Here is a 19,764-nt window from a genome sequence, read left to right as displayed (position 1 = left end):
ATCTGGGTAAGTCTAGGCAACCTCCAAGGTAGCAGCCCAGTTCACTTTTGGATATTTCCCATTATTTGGAAGGTTTTTCTTACATCAAGCCTAAGTTTGTATTTTTGTATCTTCCAACCACTACTCTGAGCTTTACCCTCTGGACCAAACAGAACAAATCCAATCTCTTTCATATCATGGCTGCTTTCCCTTTTCATAACAGGCCTTGATTCCTAACTCAATGTTTTAACAGAAGTCGTTTCATTGTACTTCTGAGAGGCTGCTGTCTTATTTCCTCCTACCAAACAAGGCTACCACCTGAGGCTGTGTGAATGCTGCGTTACCATCAAGAAGAATCTTAATGGACAAGGCACAGTGTGCTAGACATACAAAAAGGACACGTATGGTCCAAGCTGAAGTGGTATAGATAAGTTCAAAGGAGACCATGGTCTATATGTAGCTTGAAAAAGGCTCTCTCTCCTTTGAGAAATGTAGGACTTCAGCTAGCTCTTGAAAGAGGAGTAATTAGATAAATGGAAGGAATAGAGGAGGCAGTTCCAAGCAGGGAGTTAAAGTGGGAACTTCTGTTTATCTGGTTTAAAAACAAAGAAGAGACAGACTATTAGGTTTTTCTGGTTTAAAAACAAAGAAGAGACAGACTATTAGGCTTTTCTGGCTGAGGCTGTTAGAGAAGAATGGACCCATTTCAAAATGGTTATCCTTAGGTTTTCCTTCGCTAGGGTTTCCATATATGAAATCTGAGTTGATGTAGAGAAAGCTTTTTAGGAAAAAGCCTAGTTCATGAAACCAATTATACTGAAGAGATATTCTATTTTCTTTTGCAGGAGCTTGTTCAGAATGTCTTTACAAAATCTGTTTGAAATCTGAAAATGGGACTATTTTTTGCCATTGCAGGCAATCGCTTGAGAGACATTTTCTTATTTCACTACACTTAAAATGAATTCTTTCCCTGATTCTATTAAGTAGACTGCACTTCTTTGACATGATGGGCATAAAAGTAAGACTGGTAACAACAGATTACGCAGGATTTGGATCACCCTAGAAATACCTACAAGCACTGAGCACATGCTGTGCCCTGTCATCTACCAGCAGCTCTCAGATCCCTCTCAATGTGCCTTATTTTCTACCTTGGTGCATCTGTCTCTTCTTTCCCCCGCACCTGGAGGAAAATCCGGCTTTATTTCAATTTTTCAGATAGTTTCTCTTTCTCCCAGGCTCACCTCTGGTGTTAAGTCCTCCATAAGAGACTTTCTGAAGTTTTTCCTTCAAGGTCTTAGCACACCAGTCTTCCTCAAATAGTGGCAGAGAGTTTGTCTGAACTTTCCATTGCTTACGTTACTGTCTACCTTGTATCATACTTATCTTAGAACATGTTGTATTTGTCTCATTTCCCAATTGGAACAAATGTTTCCGGCACAGGGGGTGGGTCATATTTAAACCTTGGTGTCCCCAGGGCCTACCACACTGGTACTTAATAATTGATTACTAAGCTGAGTTAACATCAGTAAAGTCATGTGGGGGACAGGAAGCTGATCAATATGTTCCTGACATGAATGTTGTAAGTGAGCTTTAGAATAGCCTAACTACACCATCCTCAACTAAGGGTGTGGTTTTGAAGGTAAAAAATGATACTAGAACCAGCCAGAAAACCATCTTTGTCCATTCCTGAATATACTGAAAGCTACCACAGATCTTTATGCTACACAGGAACAAAGTGATGCCCTGGGAGGCTGGGTGACTTTAAGGTCATCCCAGTCCTGAGCGCCAAAGAAAAGAGCTGAACTTGGCTTTGCCAACCTTAACGCTGGGGATCTTTTCTGAGAACCCTGTTAGAATGTGAGATCATTTGGAAGACACCAACCACCAGGATGGCATTTGATGGTCAGCAAAGGAACTTCTTCAAAGAAACCTAAAGCATTAACACATGTAACAACTGTAAGTGTGTTTACAAGAATGGTCGAGGTTTCTATTTAAAAGTAGGGACATTTGTTACAACAGCACTTTGGCTCCACAGCTGTTCTGGGGTTTCAAAAAAGACATAAGAAAGAATTTTGGTGATTCTCATTGCTGGGCTATGCTGAAAGATGGAGAGAATGGCATAATGAAGAAAAAAATCATTGGACACTGAGGACCTGGTTTTGAATCCTGCTTGATGCTTATAACTTGCTAACCTGTGTAAATTCTGTGTAAGATACGGCAAATCACTTAGTTTCTCTGGGCCCTAAATTACACATTAGTAAAATGAGATGAACTCTTGACATCCCTACCAGCTCTAATTCTATGATTCTCTGGAGTTTGAAATAAAAAAAAAAAAAGTTCTTCCATAAAAGGAATTAAACATTACATAAGGGAAATAAAGCTGCAACAAAAATTACTACTTCTAACACTGACGCATGGCTACCCTTTCTCAAAATAACCTGTTTGATCATTTCAGATGGAATTTCCTAGCTTCGATTTACACTTTACTATTCCAAGAAGCCAAAGACTTTGAAAGGCATTTCTTATATATTAAACAGAAAGAGCAAGAATAAATATTTTATTACTTTAAAAATCAGTATTTAGAGCTGGATTAAAATTAACCAGATGATTAATCCTAAAATCAAGTTTGAAATAGATCAGTCCCAGTGTAACACAGGAATTAGTCTATATAAGGCTCTCATTACTGAAGTGTAATAAGAACTACACAGATAACTGGAATCTTTTGAACTATAGAAAAGGCAAAGCATCAGATTATGAGTCAGCCAGAAGGTCTAGTCTGTATTAAAGGCAAATGAACTTTTAATAGGTTCATGGCTTGGGAAAATCATTGAGTGAAAGATATTTGCTTAAAACTGGCAACAATTCATAGAACTCAAGCTTCGAAAAAGCACACTTGAATGTAAAAACCACTCTGTACCTTTGACACAGGGCCATTCTTGCTCAGGAGACACATCTCATTTTCAACTCGATGAAGCCAGTTAGTATTTTCACGAAAGCGCTTCATTTCTTCTTCTCTTTTTTTCCCTAGGTGAAAGCGACGACTCTGAAGCATTGCAAGCCTATGATCCCGTTTGCAAGTGGCCTGAAATACAACATATTAAAAAGGAAATTATGGTGCCAAGTGTTCGGAGTGCTGAGGTCTATATCAAATGAAAGATTTCTTGGTTTTCCATAATCAAAAACTCAGTGCTATTTTAATGCCCTTTGATCTATATAAGGCTGGTAAAATAACGTACTTTGTAGGGATGCCATTTCAGTCAATTAAGTTAGGTTATGCTTTCATATTTAGGAGCTATTTTCCTCCTGAAATCTTTACAATTGCAGGCAGGAAAACAGGAAATTGAATCACTTTTTATAAAATTTCATATAATGAGTTCATGGCTTTAAGAATCATGATGGCTAAATTAAAGATTGAAATTATTTCTACTAAAATACATTCCATTTAATAGGCTAAAACCCGAAAGCATCTTTCAGGTTCTCGCTGTGGTGCTTAAATCACCTCATATGACACCGAGGCAAGCATAAATCCTACCCTGAATCAACAAATACAATTTTAAAGTTGAGAAGAACCTTGGAAGTCATCAGGAGTATCCCCCCCTGCCCCCACCACTCCATCTGATAAATAAATATTCTTTACGATACCTCCAACAAGCTGTCAGTCATTCAGACATTCTGAATGACTTCTAGTGACAGAGAGCTCACCATTCAGAGTGGTATGTTCATTAATACATGCGGGAGAGACATGGTTTTTATCCCTCAAATATTAGTGCATGAAGGACCTTAGAAATGATCACCATTTAGCTCATCCAGTCACTTTCATAGGTGAAGAATCTGAAGGCTACAATTATTTACCTAATATTACAGAATCTTAGAGTTGGAAGAGATCTCAGAGAGCCTCTACCCCAAGTTGAACAAGAATCTACTCTACATGGGGGTAGCTAGGTGTCACAGTGGATAAAGCACTGCCCCTGGATTGAGAAGGACCTGAGTTCAAATCCGGCCTCAGACACTTGACACTTACTAGCCCTGTGACCCTGGGCAACTCACTTAACCCCCATTGCCTTGAGGGGGAAAAAAAAAGAATCTACCCTACAGCTTCCAGGACAAGAGGTTATCCAGCCTTTTCTCAAAGATGTCCATGAGAGGAATCCCACTTTTTCCTTCAGTTGCTAATAGCCCTTTTATATAGTTCTAATTGCCAGGAAGGTTTTCTAGCACAAAGGCTAAATCTGCCTCAGAGACTGTCATCTATTGTTCTTAATTCTGTCACTTTGGGACCAAGCAGAACAAAGGTTTTCCCTCTTTCGTGTGACAGGGCTTCAAATACTTGAAGATATCCCTTAAGACCCAACTGAGTCTCTCCCCACCCCCAACCCCCAACTCAACAGACCCACATACAGTTCTTTCCCATATTACACATGAGGCATGAACTCAAGGCCCTTGATCCCCCCATGGCAGTTATCTTGGGTGTTCTGGCAGAAAAGGTAGTGACAACAAAGGAGCTAGAACCCAAGTCTTTTCTTCTTCTTCTTCTTTTTTTTAGGGCAATGAGGGTTAAGTGACTTGCCCAGGGTCACACAGCTATTAAGTGTCAAGTGTCAAGTGTCAAGTGTCTGAGGCTGCATTTGAACTCAGGTCCTCCTGAATCTAGGGCCAGTGCTTTACCCACTGCGCCACCTAGCTGCCCCACAAGTCTTTTCCTGAAGCTAAACACTGCTACTTCCTTCAAAGAGTCCGAGTTGGACACGTTTCTGACTCTATGATGGTAAAATAGATCACTGATGACTCCAGCAGAATGGGAGCTCTTTTCCGGGCAGGGACAGTCTTGTTTTTCTCTCTGGATCATGGTGTCTGGCACATGACAGGCACTTAATGAAAGCTTATTGATTGAGGGCTTCATTCTGTGGTCACTCCACTCTGAACAACCTCCAGTCGTTCAAAGTTTCTTCTTTTTAAACTCAGTGTCCAGAACAGAATACAGTATTTCACCTGGGATCTTATTACATCAAGATAGAGTGGGACTATCATCTCTCATCTTCTGAACACTATATTTCTATTAGTTTAGTTCAATTCGACAACATATTGTCAATTCTGTACAAAGCTATACTCTATTGGGGGAGCCAGTACAAAACTGAAATAAGACACAATAACCCCTGTTCTTCAAAGGGCTAAGAAAGACAGTACATTTTTGGCTGCCACACAACAGGGCTCACTCATCTGGAAAGTGTAGTCCACTAGGATATCTGTAATAAGTGATTTTAGAAATGTGTAAGAATTTACAGTGACATCTAGGAAGTACATTTTATTGGATTTAACCCATCATTCTATCTCACTGAAATCTTTCTGGGTCCTAATTCAAGTTTCATGGCATTTTCTCTGGTCTGAATTTATCTTCTTTCTTGGGCTTTGCTTGTGCTGAGCTGATAAAGCTACAAGGATACACAGACAACCCTCATCTCTTCACTTTGGACATTTTCATTGGCTCTCCCTATGCCTGGGACACTTCTTCCTTATCCCTATCTCCTAACTTCCTTGGCTTTCTTTTAGTTTCAACTGTAGTTCCATTTTCTGCAAGAAATCTATTCTATTCCTCCTCAATCTCAGAAGCTTCTGTCTGGGGCTACTGTCACTTTATCCTATATGGACAAAGTTGTTTGTATCTTGTCTTTCCCATGAGACTGAAGTTCTTGAGACCAGGGACTGGTTTGAGGGGTTTTGGGGGTTGGTTTTGTTTTCTTGGGTATCCCCAACACTTTGCACAGTATCTAGCACGTACTACACTCTTAATGTTAGCTGACAGACTGACTAGAGATCCCATAAAGTATTAAAAAAACAAAAAGTAGGTTTGACTCTATTTAAGGACTAGCTTCTGATTCATGCCTACACCTAGTTCTTGACTCTGATTTATAATATTTGACTCAGACCCAAAATAGATCAGACTTGCCCTTTGGTTCTGTCATTAGAGGATCTTATTAGGGTAACCTAATGGTGCTCTGGGACCAAGATGTCTACCTTCTTTTGGTTAGCCTGACGGAGCATCAGATCTCATAGGTGAATCTGAGGTGACAACTGACTATAGAAGGGAATAAATTTTCAGATTTGGTTCAAGAAGCAGCTACTGAAAAATAAGCAGCAACTAAATTTGCAGTTAGGTGGCTAGATAAGAAAATTCAGAAAAAAAAGAATATGGGCCAAGGACCAAGGAAGAAATCAAGACCCCCTATTCCCTTGGGTATATAAGGGAAGAAGGTCAGATTTGAGAAAAATAATTGAGAGAATCCTAGAATCCTAGGATTTGGAGTTGAAAAGGTCCTTAGAAATCCCATAGTCTAACTGGTTGATTTTAGAGTTGAGGCATCTGAGATGTGGAAAAGTAGGGAACTGCCAAAATCCTGAATGTGGTGAGTGAGTAGCAGAGCTGGATTCAAATAAAGGTTGTCTACTCCAAACTCGGTACTATTTCTAGGGGAGGCAGAGAGACATCCAGCTGTCATTATCAGGCACCAGGATATCATTATGAAACCTGTAGAGTCTGATTTTCCCAACAGGACAAAACAGAGAGAGACAAAATTCATCTAAGTTTAGGGAGGTGAGATAGGGTCAGATAAGGTGGGAGTATTAAAGAGAGGCACCAAGGCATTACTCAGCCCACATTAACTACATTCTTGGTGTGAGAAAATAATGGGATTCGGCAGATACTCAAAGGCCCAACCTGAAGATTAATCTAAACTGATTGAACTAAGTGAGAGTGATTGACTTTGCTGATTAGCCTACTTCAAGTTAATTAGATTGGTTTTGTTTTGGGGTTTTTTATGTGAGGCAAGTGGGGTTAAGTGACTTGCCCAAGGTCACACAGCTAGTATGTGTCAAGTGTCTGAGGCAATATTTGAACTCAGGTCCTCCTGAATCGAGGGCTGGTGCTCTATCCACTGCGCCACCTAGCTGCCCCCAAGTTAATTAGATTGTAACCACACCTGGCTGGCCCTTAAGAAGGTAAGGACTTTGAACTCAACTTGAGACCACCTTCAAGTCCAGTGAACCAATGGATTTGGATGATGCCAACCAATCATCTTGAAGCAGTGTGTAAGGACCGCCTCTGCTCCAGACCTATAAAAAGCTTGCACACTCAGTTTAACGGAGTTTCATGATTGAAGCAGGCTTGTGGCGGAGGACTTGAGGAAGAACCCGACGAGGCTTGAACTCTAGGCTAGATAGGCCTTTTCTTAACTTTCTGAACTCCACATGAATACCTGGTATGCTTTAATAAATGCTTAATGCCCAAAGGCTGGTGCTAAAGCTTCTAATTTAAGGTGACCCCACATTTAGATTTTAAATATCACATTGGGAACTGAAAGAATTCACATGTGTCATTGCTAAGCAATATTTAAAAGATCAGGGGGAAAAGGAGTAGTACAATACTGGAGAAGGGCAAATGTCCAAATTTTCAAGAAAGGGAAGAGAACAGACTATAAAATACAGGCCAGTGAGCTTAACTTCAATTATTGGGAAAACTCTAGGAAAGATCAATAAGAAGAGGGTCAGCAAACAACCAGAAGAGAGAGCGGTTATTAGAAAGGGATGGCTTGGTGGCTTCATCAAGAACAACCAGACTAATCTTAATTTTTTGACAGGATTACTAAACTAGTAGATGAGGTAGATATCTGGATTTATCTGGAATTTAGTAAAGCGGGAGATAAAATAGGTTTTTACTATTCTTTTAGGCAATATGGAGAAATGTGGATTAGTTGATAAAACAATTAGATGGTCTTAGAAGGCCAGGTCCCAGTTGCAGTATTAATGAATCAAAGCCAGTGGAATGTTCCAGGAATATGTGTTTGACACCAAACCGTTTAAGCTTTTTATCAGTGACTTGGACAAAAGGATAGAAGATACACTTGTCCAATTTGAAGATGGCACCAGTTTGGGAGGGATCGCGAGCACCCTGGGGAAGAGTTAGTTCTCCAAAAGATTAACAGTCTAAAAGAGAGGTGTCATCAACCATGCGGCCCACAGGGCACATAAGTAAGGCCTGAAACATTCATTCCCAATTACGGCTCAAATCAGATTAAAATGTAATTGTCCAATATTTAACAAAAAAAGCAAAAAACAATATGACATAGATAATGCAAATATGTGGTTTTCAATGTTCTCCACAGGCACAAGTACTTCTGACACTTGAGAACTTAATCTGATATAGGTGACAAATCCTGAAATAAACAAAATGTTCATTATTATTTTTATCTTGGTAAGAAAACCCTGCAAAAAATCTTTAGGTATAAGCAGAGACTAAATTGTAAATGCTTAGGTTTAATGAGAAATTCCTAGAAAAGAATGACATATTGGAACTTCCCTTTAATGATGTTTCTCAGGGTAAGCCCAAGCTCCATTAGGACCTAAGTTTTACTGAATTTCTCAAAATGACATTCTTATTAAAAATATAATCATTAATGATAACTCCACTTTGATAGTATTGCCTAACTAAATCATGCAAGAATCTGAAGGGTAATAATAAAGTTTCTGTTGCTGCCTCTTGGCCCAGCAATCCTTGTTGTGGCTTTCAAAGTCACCTACACACAGTCTAACCCCACTTTAACCTCCCAAACTTCTTAGTTATTCTCTATAAGAACAGTTCATGCTGGCCAAACTGATCTAGAGGATTTCTGACATCTCCCCAAAGCTGCATTTTTGCAAACAATATTGAAAGCCCCTTCTTTCAAGGAGTAGCTCAAATATTAATTCTTGAATGCTTAAATACTTCTTGCCTCCTGAAAAGCAGGGGCAGGACCATAGGTTTCTATACTTCCTCCAACATGTAACACAATGTTTTATATATAATAGGAAACAAAACATTTGTGGACAGTGATTAAAGAGAATACCCAAGAGCTGAAATACACAGAAATAATGATCAGCCTCCTATGTCAACAGGAAATCACACCCTACTTTCTTGCCTTTGCGGGAAAATTACCTAGAAGGTAGTTATTCATGATTGACATATAGTTAATGGCCATTCTATACTACATTAAGGGACCGTACTTACTATTATGCATTCAAAATTACTACACAATAGAAATTAGAAAACATATGTCGGGGGAGCTAGGTGGCACAGTGGACAGAGCACCGGCCCTGGATTCAGGAGGACCTGAGTTCAAATCTGGCCTCAGACACTTAACACTTACTAGCTGTGTGACCCTGGGCAAGTCACTTAACCCCAACTGCCTCACAAAAAAACCCCCACAAAAACAAAACAAAAGTCTTTGAAATATACCAAAGGTCTATTAAAGATTTCCATTTCACCACTATTATGAAAGATCTAAATAAAATTAAATATTAGTATTTCAAACCTGTTAGTTATAAAACATGAAAGTTGTCAAAAATATAGACAAAATATGTTCAAAATGTTTAAACTGAGAATTTTCTAGCAGTTTAAAACAAAAGACATTCTTTCATTGTCTTTTAAGTCTAGCTTTTTTTTGTTTTAAAGATCTTTTAATACAAAATATGTAACAAATATATAGAGTGGGTAAAGCCTCTGGTGGGTAAAGAAGGGCAGGGGGTAGAGGAAGTACAGGGAAAGAAAGCACAGTTTTGATTTCACAGGTATCACTCTCCTCACTGGTACGGACTGGTAGTGGTTTTGTCACTTATTTTTTTGCCTGGAGCACTGGGCAGTGAAGTGATTGACCACAGGTTTTCAACTAGTAGGCATCAAAGATAGCAGTTGAACTCAGGTACTCCATGTTAATTTAAGTCTTGACTCTCTACTACGCTACGTTTCCTCATTTTTAGGACATGTTATTAAAATGTGATCATTACTCACAAAATAGACGCTCTCATGATTTTTATTCTGTTTTCTTCAAATTCAGATTATTTCCTCATTTCATTGACTGTGATGTCAGGTTCATTTTGAAATATCTGATTTTTTAAAAAACAGAGATCTTTTCCCATTGGTGCAGGCAACAAAGAGCAACTCCTGGTGCATAAAAATGATGCTGCCCTCAGCACCAACACAGGCAAGCCAGGAAAAACCCCTTAGTGCTAAGGAAGCCATAGGACACAGCTGCAAAAGGCCCATTACCTTTTCAACTTTCTCTTCAGAGCACATCATTTCTACTTGTTTGTGGTACTGCTGCTGGTAGAATGTTTTTAGTTCATTTTCCTTAATCAACATCTCCAAATTCAGATATTCTTGTCTGATTTCTTCACGGTTCCGGAACAAACAATTTAAAATCCCTCGAAACCTACCAAAACCAACAAATACCATATTGCATATTAAACTTCAAGAACATGGAGTCACCCCTTCACATAAAAATGGTGCTGCACAATCCCATGGATTGTGTCCGTCAGTCTAGGTCACTGACTCTTACTATGCTTACTTCTAGAACACAAATAGGCTCCAAGGAAGGCACAACTGATAAGGTTTTCACTTAACTTAATTTTTTTTGGGGGGGGGGCAGGGCAGTGAGGGTTAAGTGACTTGCCTAGGGTCACACAGCTAGTAAGTGTCAAGTGTCTGAGGTCACATTTGAACTCAGGTCCTCCTGAATCCAGGGCCAGTGCTTTATCCACTGTGCCACTGAGCTGCCTCTCACTTAACATAATTTTTAAGAAATACAAGTAAAATTGTCTTTCTCAAGTTACAGCAATAATATGGTCTCAGCTATTAGGAATCCAGAGATACTTTCTCAAGGCAACATCTTTTAACAATTATTTTGAAGGATGTTATGCAATGTGACAGACTGGGAACATCACACATTTGTGCTTGTTTGTAAAAGAAAAAAAGGGTTCCTCCTTGGAACCCTTCTACCAACTCCAATCTTCCATCAGATATGCAGCAGGTACATAAAATCAATGGTGTTTTTTTGATGTGCCAATAATACAGAAATAAGGAGTAAGCAGTCCCAAGAACACCTCAATAATATCACCAGGCAGCCTGTTTTTTGTTTCAGCCTTTGTGATGTAGCAAAGACGTGCTCTAGTTGATGGGGCATCCTCAACGGTCTGGTTCCCCAGAGATTCCAGTCCACTTCCTCAGGGGCCCAGTAACCTCCCCAGCCCATCAATTCAAAGCCAGCTCTCTTCCCAAATCCAAAGAGAATTTTGATGTCTAAATTCCTTTGAAACAGTTTAAGACTCCTAGAGAAGCCCTGAAATGAACCTGCATTTCCATAGTCTTCCAGGGTCAACAAAGAACAAGCCTCCAAGATGTTTTGATTGTTTAAAAATAAAATCTGTGCTTTTGGTCACCCAAGAGTCAGGCAGATCCCAGCTACAGTGATAATTTGAACAGCTATGCACAGGCATAGTCATAAGAGAAAGATTTGACAGTGAAAGATCTTAAAAAAAAAAAAAGAGTGGCCTAGAGGGTGTATGCTTTAAAACAAGTGTCCTTTGGCCAGATTCAGAGATATATTTGTAAGATTCAGGGGGTAAAAACACTGTGGCCTTGTGTCAACAGTTCTCAATGAAATTCTGCTGGGAATGAACACAAACCACAGCATGCTGACTTCCCTGCAGTTTTGTCAAACTGATGATGAATAATTAAGGGAGCAAGACAGACACTGAAGGTTCATTGAATGATGTCAAAGCGAGAGTAATGCCAGTAAATGAAATGGATGAGTTTTCTTTAGTTTTCACGTACAGGACAGTGGCTTATTTCCCATGCACCATTTTATCTGAGAACAAGAGACCTGGCTTAGAACACCTGTCAGTTTTGCAAATTTGTGGTCAACTCTTGGGTTGGATTTGTGGGAAGACAAAAGAGAAGGAAATTAGCAACAGAAATACCTTCTCCCCACCCCCTCCCAGAACTTCTTTTAAAAGAAACAATAAAATGACAATATTTGTTTTTTCTTCAAGGACTCTAACTTGGATATGTCAGTGCAGGTGACCCTGGCACTGGAGGCTAAGTTCTAGCTGGTCCTAAGGAGCCAGCATGGCTCAGAGAGCAGAATCCTGGCAACGGCTCATCAACCTACTATTCAAAGAACAGCCCAGCTCAACTCAAGAAGGGGCAGCACTGTCGGCTTAGCCACAGCAGTTCATGCCATCCTCCTGCTAAGTCAGGGAAGGGGCTGCAATCTGTATCTTTGGAGGGAGGAAAGGGGAATAAGCATTTATCAAGAATCTACTATGTGACAGGCTACTTTATAGATATTATTTCATTTGAAACTCATAACAATTCTGGATTGTAGGTGCTATAAGCATCCCCATTTTACATCTGAGTAAACAGACAGACAGAGGTTAAGTGACTTATTCAGGGTCATACAGATGGTAAGTGTCTGAGGCCATATTTGCACTTGGTCTTCCTGACTACAGGCCCAGAGCACCTTAGGTGGTAACCTAGCTGCCTGGACAGGTACTTATGAAATAACTGATCCTTAAAACAACAGAAAACCCGGTACTGAATAGGAGTTTAACAAAGAAGTCAGTTACCTATAAAAAATTTAATGGTTTTAGTTAGTTCTCTATGAACTTTAAACCCTATTTACAGTTTTGTTAGTACATAAAATATTGAATTCTAATAAAGGAATAATTTCTTGTTCTTGTAGAAACAAGTACCTTTGAAACATCCCTTTTTAAAGCAATACTAACACACATAAAATGATCTCCATAAATGAAGATTAGACCAGATTGGGGCAACACAAAGAAATAAACAAGAATCTGGACAATGAAGAAAACATAAAATCTTAAAAGTGGAGATCGATCAAAAACCCAGAAACAAAACGTTTTCTCAAGATACAGAAAAATACTAATTAATCTGGGGGGGGGGCGGGGGCGGGGAAGAGGGAAATTAAAAACTTATTTTAAAAATATTCATAGAAAATATTTTTAAAATACTGACTTAGAGAGAATGGTAAAAAGAACAGAGGAAACAGAAAGCCATATGCAAAAGATTATATACCTCAAAAAATATCTGGAGTGTACAGAGAAAAAAACGATAGACAGGGAAGAAAGTGAAAAGAGATAAAACATAAGAATTATATATAAGACTTCCATTAAACTAAAGAAAAGAATCCAATAGTTTTATTTCAGGAATTGGTATAAGAACATATCCCAGAAGTAATGAAACTGAGAGAAAGAATGCAAATCAAAAGAATTCTGAGTATGTTACAAAAGGTGAACTTAAAATTCAGTTTAGTCAGACTCAACAAATAAATGTTTGTTGAAGTGAATTACCTGTTAAACTCCAAAAATACAATGACAAGGAGAATCTTTTTACCAGCAGGAATGAAGAAAAACATTATATACCAAAATTAATTTGAATTGTCTAAGAGCGTTCTACAAAAATTAGAAATGAGAGATGCTAGCATATTATATATATCAAATATTAAAATATAAAGGAAAAATCCCAAATCTGCTTTAAGTAGAATGAAGTATTCTTTGCAAACACAAAAGATATTTATTTTAAAATTCCTAAGTTAAACACTTTTTGTACATCAGGGCCGAGAGTGAGACAGTTTTTAATACAAAAAGGGAATGAGAGCAAAAAGCTTGAGTCAAGATAAATACTAAAATAACTGGGCAATTATATAATTACCATAAGGAATAACAAAACAATGGTAGTGTTGTACTGAACAAAATCAAAATTATCCAAAGGGGGGGGAAGGGAGAGAGAAAAATAATTTGGACATCACAGGTAAAGACACTTCTCTATGCACTAAATCATCTAGCTGCCTTGAGAACCCATACCATCAAAATACAAAAAGAAGATTAATGCCATCAGTGCACTGCTAAAAGGGCTAGAAGATAAAGGGATCTCCTGGGCAGACTGCCCAGTGAGAGAGAAAAAGGCTAGAAGGATCACTACCATTTTCACCTCAAATATCACAAGCAGAAAGGAAAAAAGCTCTTCAAAATCCAGGAAGAGCAAATCAGCATAGCATGGAATTATTCCTTTATTAGAACAAGTCACATTAAAATTGGAATATGATATTCCAGCGAAGAATACCTGGTAGCATCGCAAAATAACATTTTACAAAAATCAAAGACAATAATTGAATATTTGGGGGAGGGGGGAAAAACGGATTATTCCTTCAAAAGAAACCAGAGGTGAATGGGGTATTAAACACATAAACTGAATTTATAGCAATCAGCTAAATACTTGAGATATTTTCCTGTCACCACCAACACCAATTGCTGACCAATGGCAATGATAGGTATGTAAGTCCAGGAGTCTTTGGGAACAGCAAACTGCCAGAAGTGATGTTCTACTTCCAGCCACCAAGAAGGTTCTGTTAATGGAAATGGCATTAAAGAGCTACATCACCATCTGTTTTGTTGTTAAAGAGTACAGGACTCTTTGGATGCTAAAGCCTTCTATGGTGGTGTTTCTTCCTAGTAAAATATGATATTAGTAAATTAAATAAAGAGCAGCTAGGTGGCTCAGTGGATGTGCTGGGCCTAGAGTCAGGAAGACCCGAGTTTAAATTCAGCCTCACACACCTACTAGCTGTGTGACCCTGGGCTAGTCACTTAAACTCTGTTTACCTTAATCCACTGGAAAAGGAAATGGCAGACCACTCCTAAAGCAGCCAGGTGACACAGTGGATGGAGTGTCAGGCCTGGAGTCAGGAAGATTCATCCTCCTGAGTTCAAATCTGGCCTGAGAAACTTCCTAGCTGTGTGACCCTGGGCAATTCACCTAAGCCTCAGTTTCCTCATCAATAAAATGAGCTGGGGGCAGCTAGATGGCACAGTGGATAAAGCACCAGCCCTGAATTCAGGAGGACCTGAGTTCAAATCCGGCCTCAGATACTTGACACTGACTAGCTGTGTGACCCTGGGCAAGTCACTGAACCCTCATTGCCCTGCCCAAAAGCCCCCAAAAAACAAACAAAAAATAAAATGAGCTGAAGAAGGAGAGAGTAAAACACACCATTTTCTTAGAAAACCTCAAATGGGGTCATGAAGGGTCAGATATGACTGAAAAATAACTGAGCAAAAAACAATAACAACAAAAGTTAATATAAATATTTAGAATAATTCAGAGAAATGCCTTTCAGAGGAGGAGAAATGAGGGTGGGACAGAGGATATGGTAATGACTGTTCAGGGTTCTAGAGGTAAGGACAATGAAAGACTTTAAATTTTTCCCCTTGGCTTTGGGGCAGTGGGAGAATTAAGTATAGAATATTATGCCAAAGACCTTAGAGAGGGGAGCAGAATTTGGGCATGGCCAACAGAAAGGGAATGGCATTACAGCATCATGAGTGAAAGAGAGTTCGGAGAGGGTGAGATAAAGGCATTACAAGAAATGCTGGGGGGTGGGGGGGTAGTGTAGACATGATAGGTGAACACAGGACAAAGCTGAGCTTCTTGGCATTAACTTGTAGGAGGGTCAAGGAGAGGCTGAGACTCTGCAGGGGCAAGATGCAGAGAGGGTGAAAAAAGCAGGTTATCTCTTCAAGGGATACAGAGCATGGCATTAAAAGGGATAAGCTATGAGGAAAAAGGAAGAGAATATGATTCTTCTCTCCACACACCCCTCCCATTTGGGATACCAAATACTTTTAACTGCACCTTGTTGTACTTCTAGAGGACTGCAGGAGGCAGAAAACAAAAGAAGGAATTAAAAAAAAATTTTTTTAGAAAAGTAACAAAATGTCACTGAAATGAAAGAGATGAGTGGAGGTGGAAGGAGGTTAGGGACTCGACCCTGGATTCAGGAGGACCTGAGTTCAAATCCGGCCTCAGACACTTGACACTTACTAGCTGTGTGACCCTGGGCAAGCCACTTAATCCTCACTGCCCCGCAAAAAAAGAGAGAGAGAGAGCCAGAGAGCCAGAGACACAAAAAAGTAAGGGCAAAATGAGAGAGAGAGGGAGGGAAGGAGGGGGGGGGGAGAGAGAGAGAGAGAGAGAGAGAAATAGAGAGAGAAGGAAGACAGAGACAGAGGCACAGAGAGAGACAATAAAAGTAAACTCAAGGAACTTAACTGGGAATGGTACTGGGAAAAGAGGATAGAGTAAGATTAATAAAAGGATAACAACCTACAGAGACTAAAATATTCAAGAAAGAATTTTGAGTGTACATGTATGCATTTGCATGTATTAACATGAAAAAAAAACAAATTTGACTAAAAAGAAATACCCTTTATGTGAATGGGTTAAATTGTCCAATAAAGGGGGAATAGAGAAATGTACTTTAAAAAACCCCACAACAGGGTGTTATATAAGAGAAACACATTAAACCCAAGAAGGCACACACAGAGTGAAAAGAGAAGGAATGGACAAGTTTCTAAATCTTGTCCCCTTATCCTTGGAGAGTTTAAAACTGCACTAAGACTTTTGGGACGCCTTGTAGTTGTGTCCCTGGCACTTAGCAGAGTGCCTGGCAAGGATTAAGAGCTGAATCAGTGATTTCACTACCTCTCTTAGAATTCTTTACATCCAGGTCCTTTCCCTATCTCCTCCCATCATCTTCTATTTATTGAGTGCAGGCATGTTCTCTTTCTAGATTGAAGGCAAGGAGTGTTTCTTGTCTACTTGTTGACATTGGATTTAGGTGACTAAGAAAAGGAAGAAATGAACCCAAGCTCTCCAATGAATTGATGATGCAAATGCCATCAAGAGGGGCACAGGCACACAAGAGTCAGACTATGGGACAAGAAGGACATAACCAGGTATGGACCAAGTGGTTTAACGATGTCAAAGATAATCGACAAACACCAGACAACATATTGAAGCTCACTGGAAATATAAAAGCAGTGGCTGGTGAATATGTCTATCTTCAAATAAGGTCATAGTGATGGTTGTATTTATTATCTCCTTTCATCCTCACAACAACCCTGGACGTTGGTACATTATCCCCATTTTACAGACTGAAGGTTAAAGAGGGTAAGTGACTGGTCTAGGGTCATACAGCTGATACAAATCTGAAGTGGGACTGGAACTACCACCTAGTCTCCTTAAGAATTTGTATAAACAAAATACAAAAAGAGGATTCAGAAGGAGGAGCCAGAAGATAAACAACTCTAATATTACATGTAAATTCACACAGAAATGACTGTCCGAAGAATTCCACGTCACTCAAACTGAGAATCTGAAGGAAAGTTCACAAGTATCTAAGAAATGTAAAATCAAACAAAAAATTCCAAGAAATTGGGATTTGAAACCAACAAATTTCAGAAGGACATCGAGCAAGTCACAAAATGCCCCCAAAATAACCCCAGTCAGATGGACATAAAAGTGAATTTTATCAAACACAGAAAGGACTGCTAATATGCATGCTATAAAAGCTGGCCTAAAAACAGAGAATGAGTTGGCATGCAGCCAACTCCCTTTTTTTGGAGGAATGGGGGGGGTTATATATGGCATGATATAAAAACTATGGAGAGACAAAATAAGAAGAGAACCATAGAACAAAATAAATAAAATATCTGGGAAGTAATTGTGTGCATGTGCACATGTGTGTGCATGCACACACATGCAGTCCAAGCAAAGCCTATGGACAGGAAAGTTGGGTGCCAGTGTGAATATAGTGCTAGGTCTGGAATCAGGAAGACCTGAGTTCAAATCCAGCCTCAGATACTTACTAGCTTTGTGACTCTGAGCAAGTCACAATCCTATTTACCTCAGTTTCCTCTTCTGTAAAATGAGCTGGAGAAGGAAATGGGCAAACTACTCCATTATCTGTGCCAAGAAAACCCCAAAAGGGGTCACAAAGAGTTGGACATCACTAAAATGACAGAACAACAACCCACTTAGACATACAGAAGACTCATAATACAAAAAGAAAATATCCTTAGAAAACAATGACCAAAAACTGGTGAGGCCTACACTGTTCAAAGTCAGCCCATGCCAATACTACCTAGACTATTTTGTAGACGGTGCTATACCAAACTACTAAAGTGATATATTAGCACTAATGATAATAACAAAATGCATCAGAAAGAAAAAGGTCTAGAATCTCAAGGCAAAAAGTGAGACAATTTCTAATGAAGAAAGCATGGCTCACCAGAGCTGAAGTTACACTGTAAAGCTGGAGAAATGAAACCTGTTTGCTGCTGGTTAAAAAACAGTGATCATGGGAGGATACTGTCTAGCAGCAAACTGTCAAAAGCCAGCAGCACAGGGTTTGAACAACCCAGCAACACAAATTACTGGGGGCAGAAGTCCATTTTTGACAAGAACTTCTGACAAAATGAGAGAACACTTTGGCAAGATTCAGGATTAGACCAATATATTACACAAGATCCTAAACTAGATCATAAGAGGCTGACATGAGTTCTATTTTACAACTATGGAGAGGAGGAAATTTCTTAACCAAACAAGGGATAAAGGAGTATATCATACCATGTACAATGGTGAAGAAGATGTGTGTGAATTAAACCAATGTAGACAGAATTATAAAATAAAACTAAACACCAGACTGGGGAAATTATTTGCATCAAATATAATCAGCAAAATCAACAGAGGGAATTGATACAAATATGTAAGAATAACTCATTTGGGGCAGCTAGGTGGCGCAGTGGATAGAGCACCAGCCCTGGATTGAGGAGGACCTGAGTTCAAATCTAGCCTCAGACACTTGACACTTGATAGCTGTGTGACCCTGGGCAAGTCACTTAACCCCAATTGCCTCACCAAAAACAAACAAAAAAAGAATAACTCATTTCCCAATAGTTTAGTGGTCAAAGGATATGAAGTTTTCAAAATAAGAACTGCTTATTATAAATGACCACTGGAAAATAAGTTTCTGAATCAATAATATGAGAAATGTAAATGTAAAAGCAACTCCGAGGTTTCAGCTTACATTATGAAAATTGGCAAAGATGAGGAAAAGATGGGTGGAAAAGTATTCAACGCTGGTGGTGTTATGGGAAGACAGCACATTGATGCACTGTGGGTAGAGCTGTGAAATGGGATAACCATTTTGGATTTCAATGTGGAATTAAGAAAAGAAGAAAAAGATAGCCTATTGTTACAAAAGGGGAAAAAAGGGCAGAGTAAGATAAAATAATTCAAAAAGAAATCACAACTGTCCAAATGTGGAAAATCAAAAAAATATTGAAAAGTAGAAGAAATTAACAGGAAATAAATGGGTTATATGTAACAACCTTTTTGTAGAATAAAAAGTAATGGACCCAGATTGAAAAGGGAAGAAAACTATTTGTAGGAAAATAAATCTTTGATGTAAACATTTCTAATAAAAGTATATTAAAAACTGAGAAGGAACTTACAAATAAGGATCAGTTCCCCAAAAGAAAGAGTTAAGGGATATGAACTAGCAATTCACGAAATTATTTTAAAAAATTGGGAAATCACTAAAAAAAACACCATTCAAATTGTATGGGAGAATGTCCATAAAAGAACTCAGGTTTATGTCCATTAAAGTGGCAAAGACAGTTAAAGATGATGAAAATAAACAGTAATGAGGCTGTAGAAAAAATAGGCACTGAATTGGTACAATATCTTTGGAAAGCAGTGTGGCATTTAAAAAGAGTTATACAATTTTTCATCTCTTTTGATGTACTGATTATACTTTCAGGATATTATTAACAGTAAAAAAGATCTAGTAGTGCAAAAACATTCCTAAAAGGATCTTTAATGATAAGGATCAATGTGCCAAAAACAACGGGGAAATGGAGGAACAATGGAGGAAGAAAAATATGAAGTATATAAATCAGGGAAACATGACATGATGCTCAGTGAAGAAAGCAAAGCCCATGTAATAAAACACAACCATAACTACCTTATATTGACCACAAAATCCAAAATGAAAAATATGGAAAAAAATTTAAGAAACTAAAAGAATTATTTTGTTACTCAGATTCTCAGTATAGTTG

General features: G+C 38.7%; 1 protein-coding gene across 2 annotated transcripts in view; it reads right to left on the bottom strand.

The window, feature by feature from the left end:
• KIF18A (kinesin family member 18A) overlaps window positions 1-19,764 on the bottom strand; it is a 104,433-nt gene that overhangs the window by 50,482 nt on the left and 34,187 nt on the right. For both annotated transcript variants that reach the window (XM_043971764.1, XM_043971763.1), the window contains 2 exons: window positions 10,055-10,217; window positions 2,897-3,061 (listed from right to left, as the gene is read on the bottom strand). In XM_043971764.1, coding sequence (XP_043827699.1) covers window positions 2,897-3,061; window positions 10,055-10,217 — 328 coding nt within the window. The remainder of the gene's footprint in view (window positions 1-2,896; window positions 3,062-10,054; window positions 10,218-19,764) is intronic.

Source organism: Dromiciops gliroides, chromosome 6, assembly GCF_019393635.1.
Source record: "Dromiciops gliroides isolate mDroGli1 chromosome 6, mDroGli1.pri, whole genome shotgun sequence".
NCBI classification, from domain to species: domain Eukaryota; kingdom Metazoa; phylum Chordata; class Mammalia; order Microbiotheria; family Microbiotheriidae; genus Dromiciops; species Dromiciops gliroides.
Note: the sequence above shows the minus strand (reverse complement) of the source record. Positions and strands in the feature narration are given on the sequence as shown.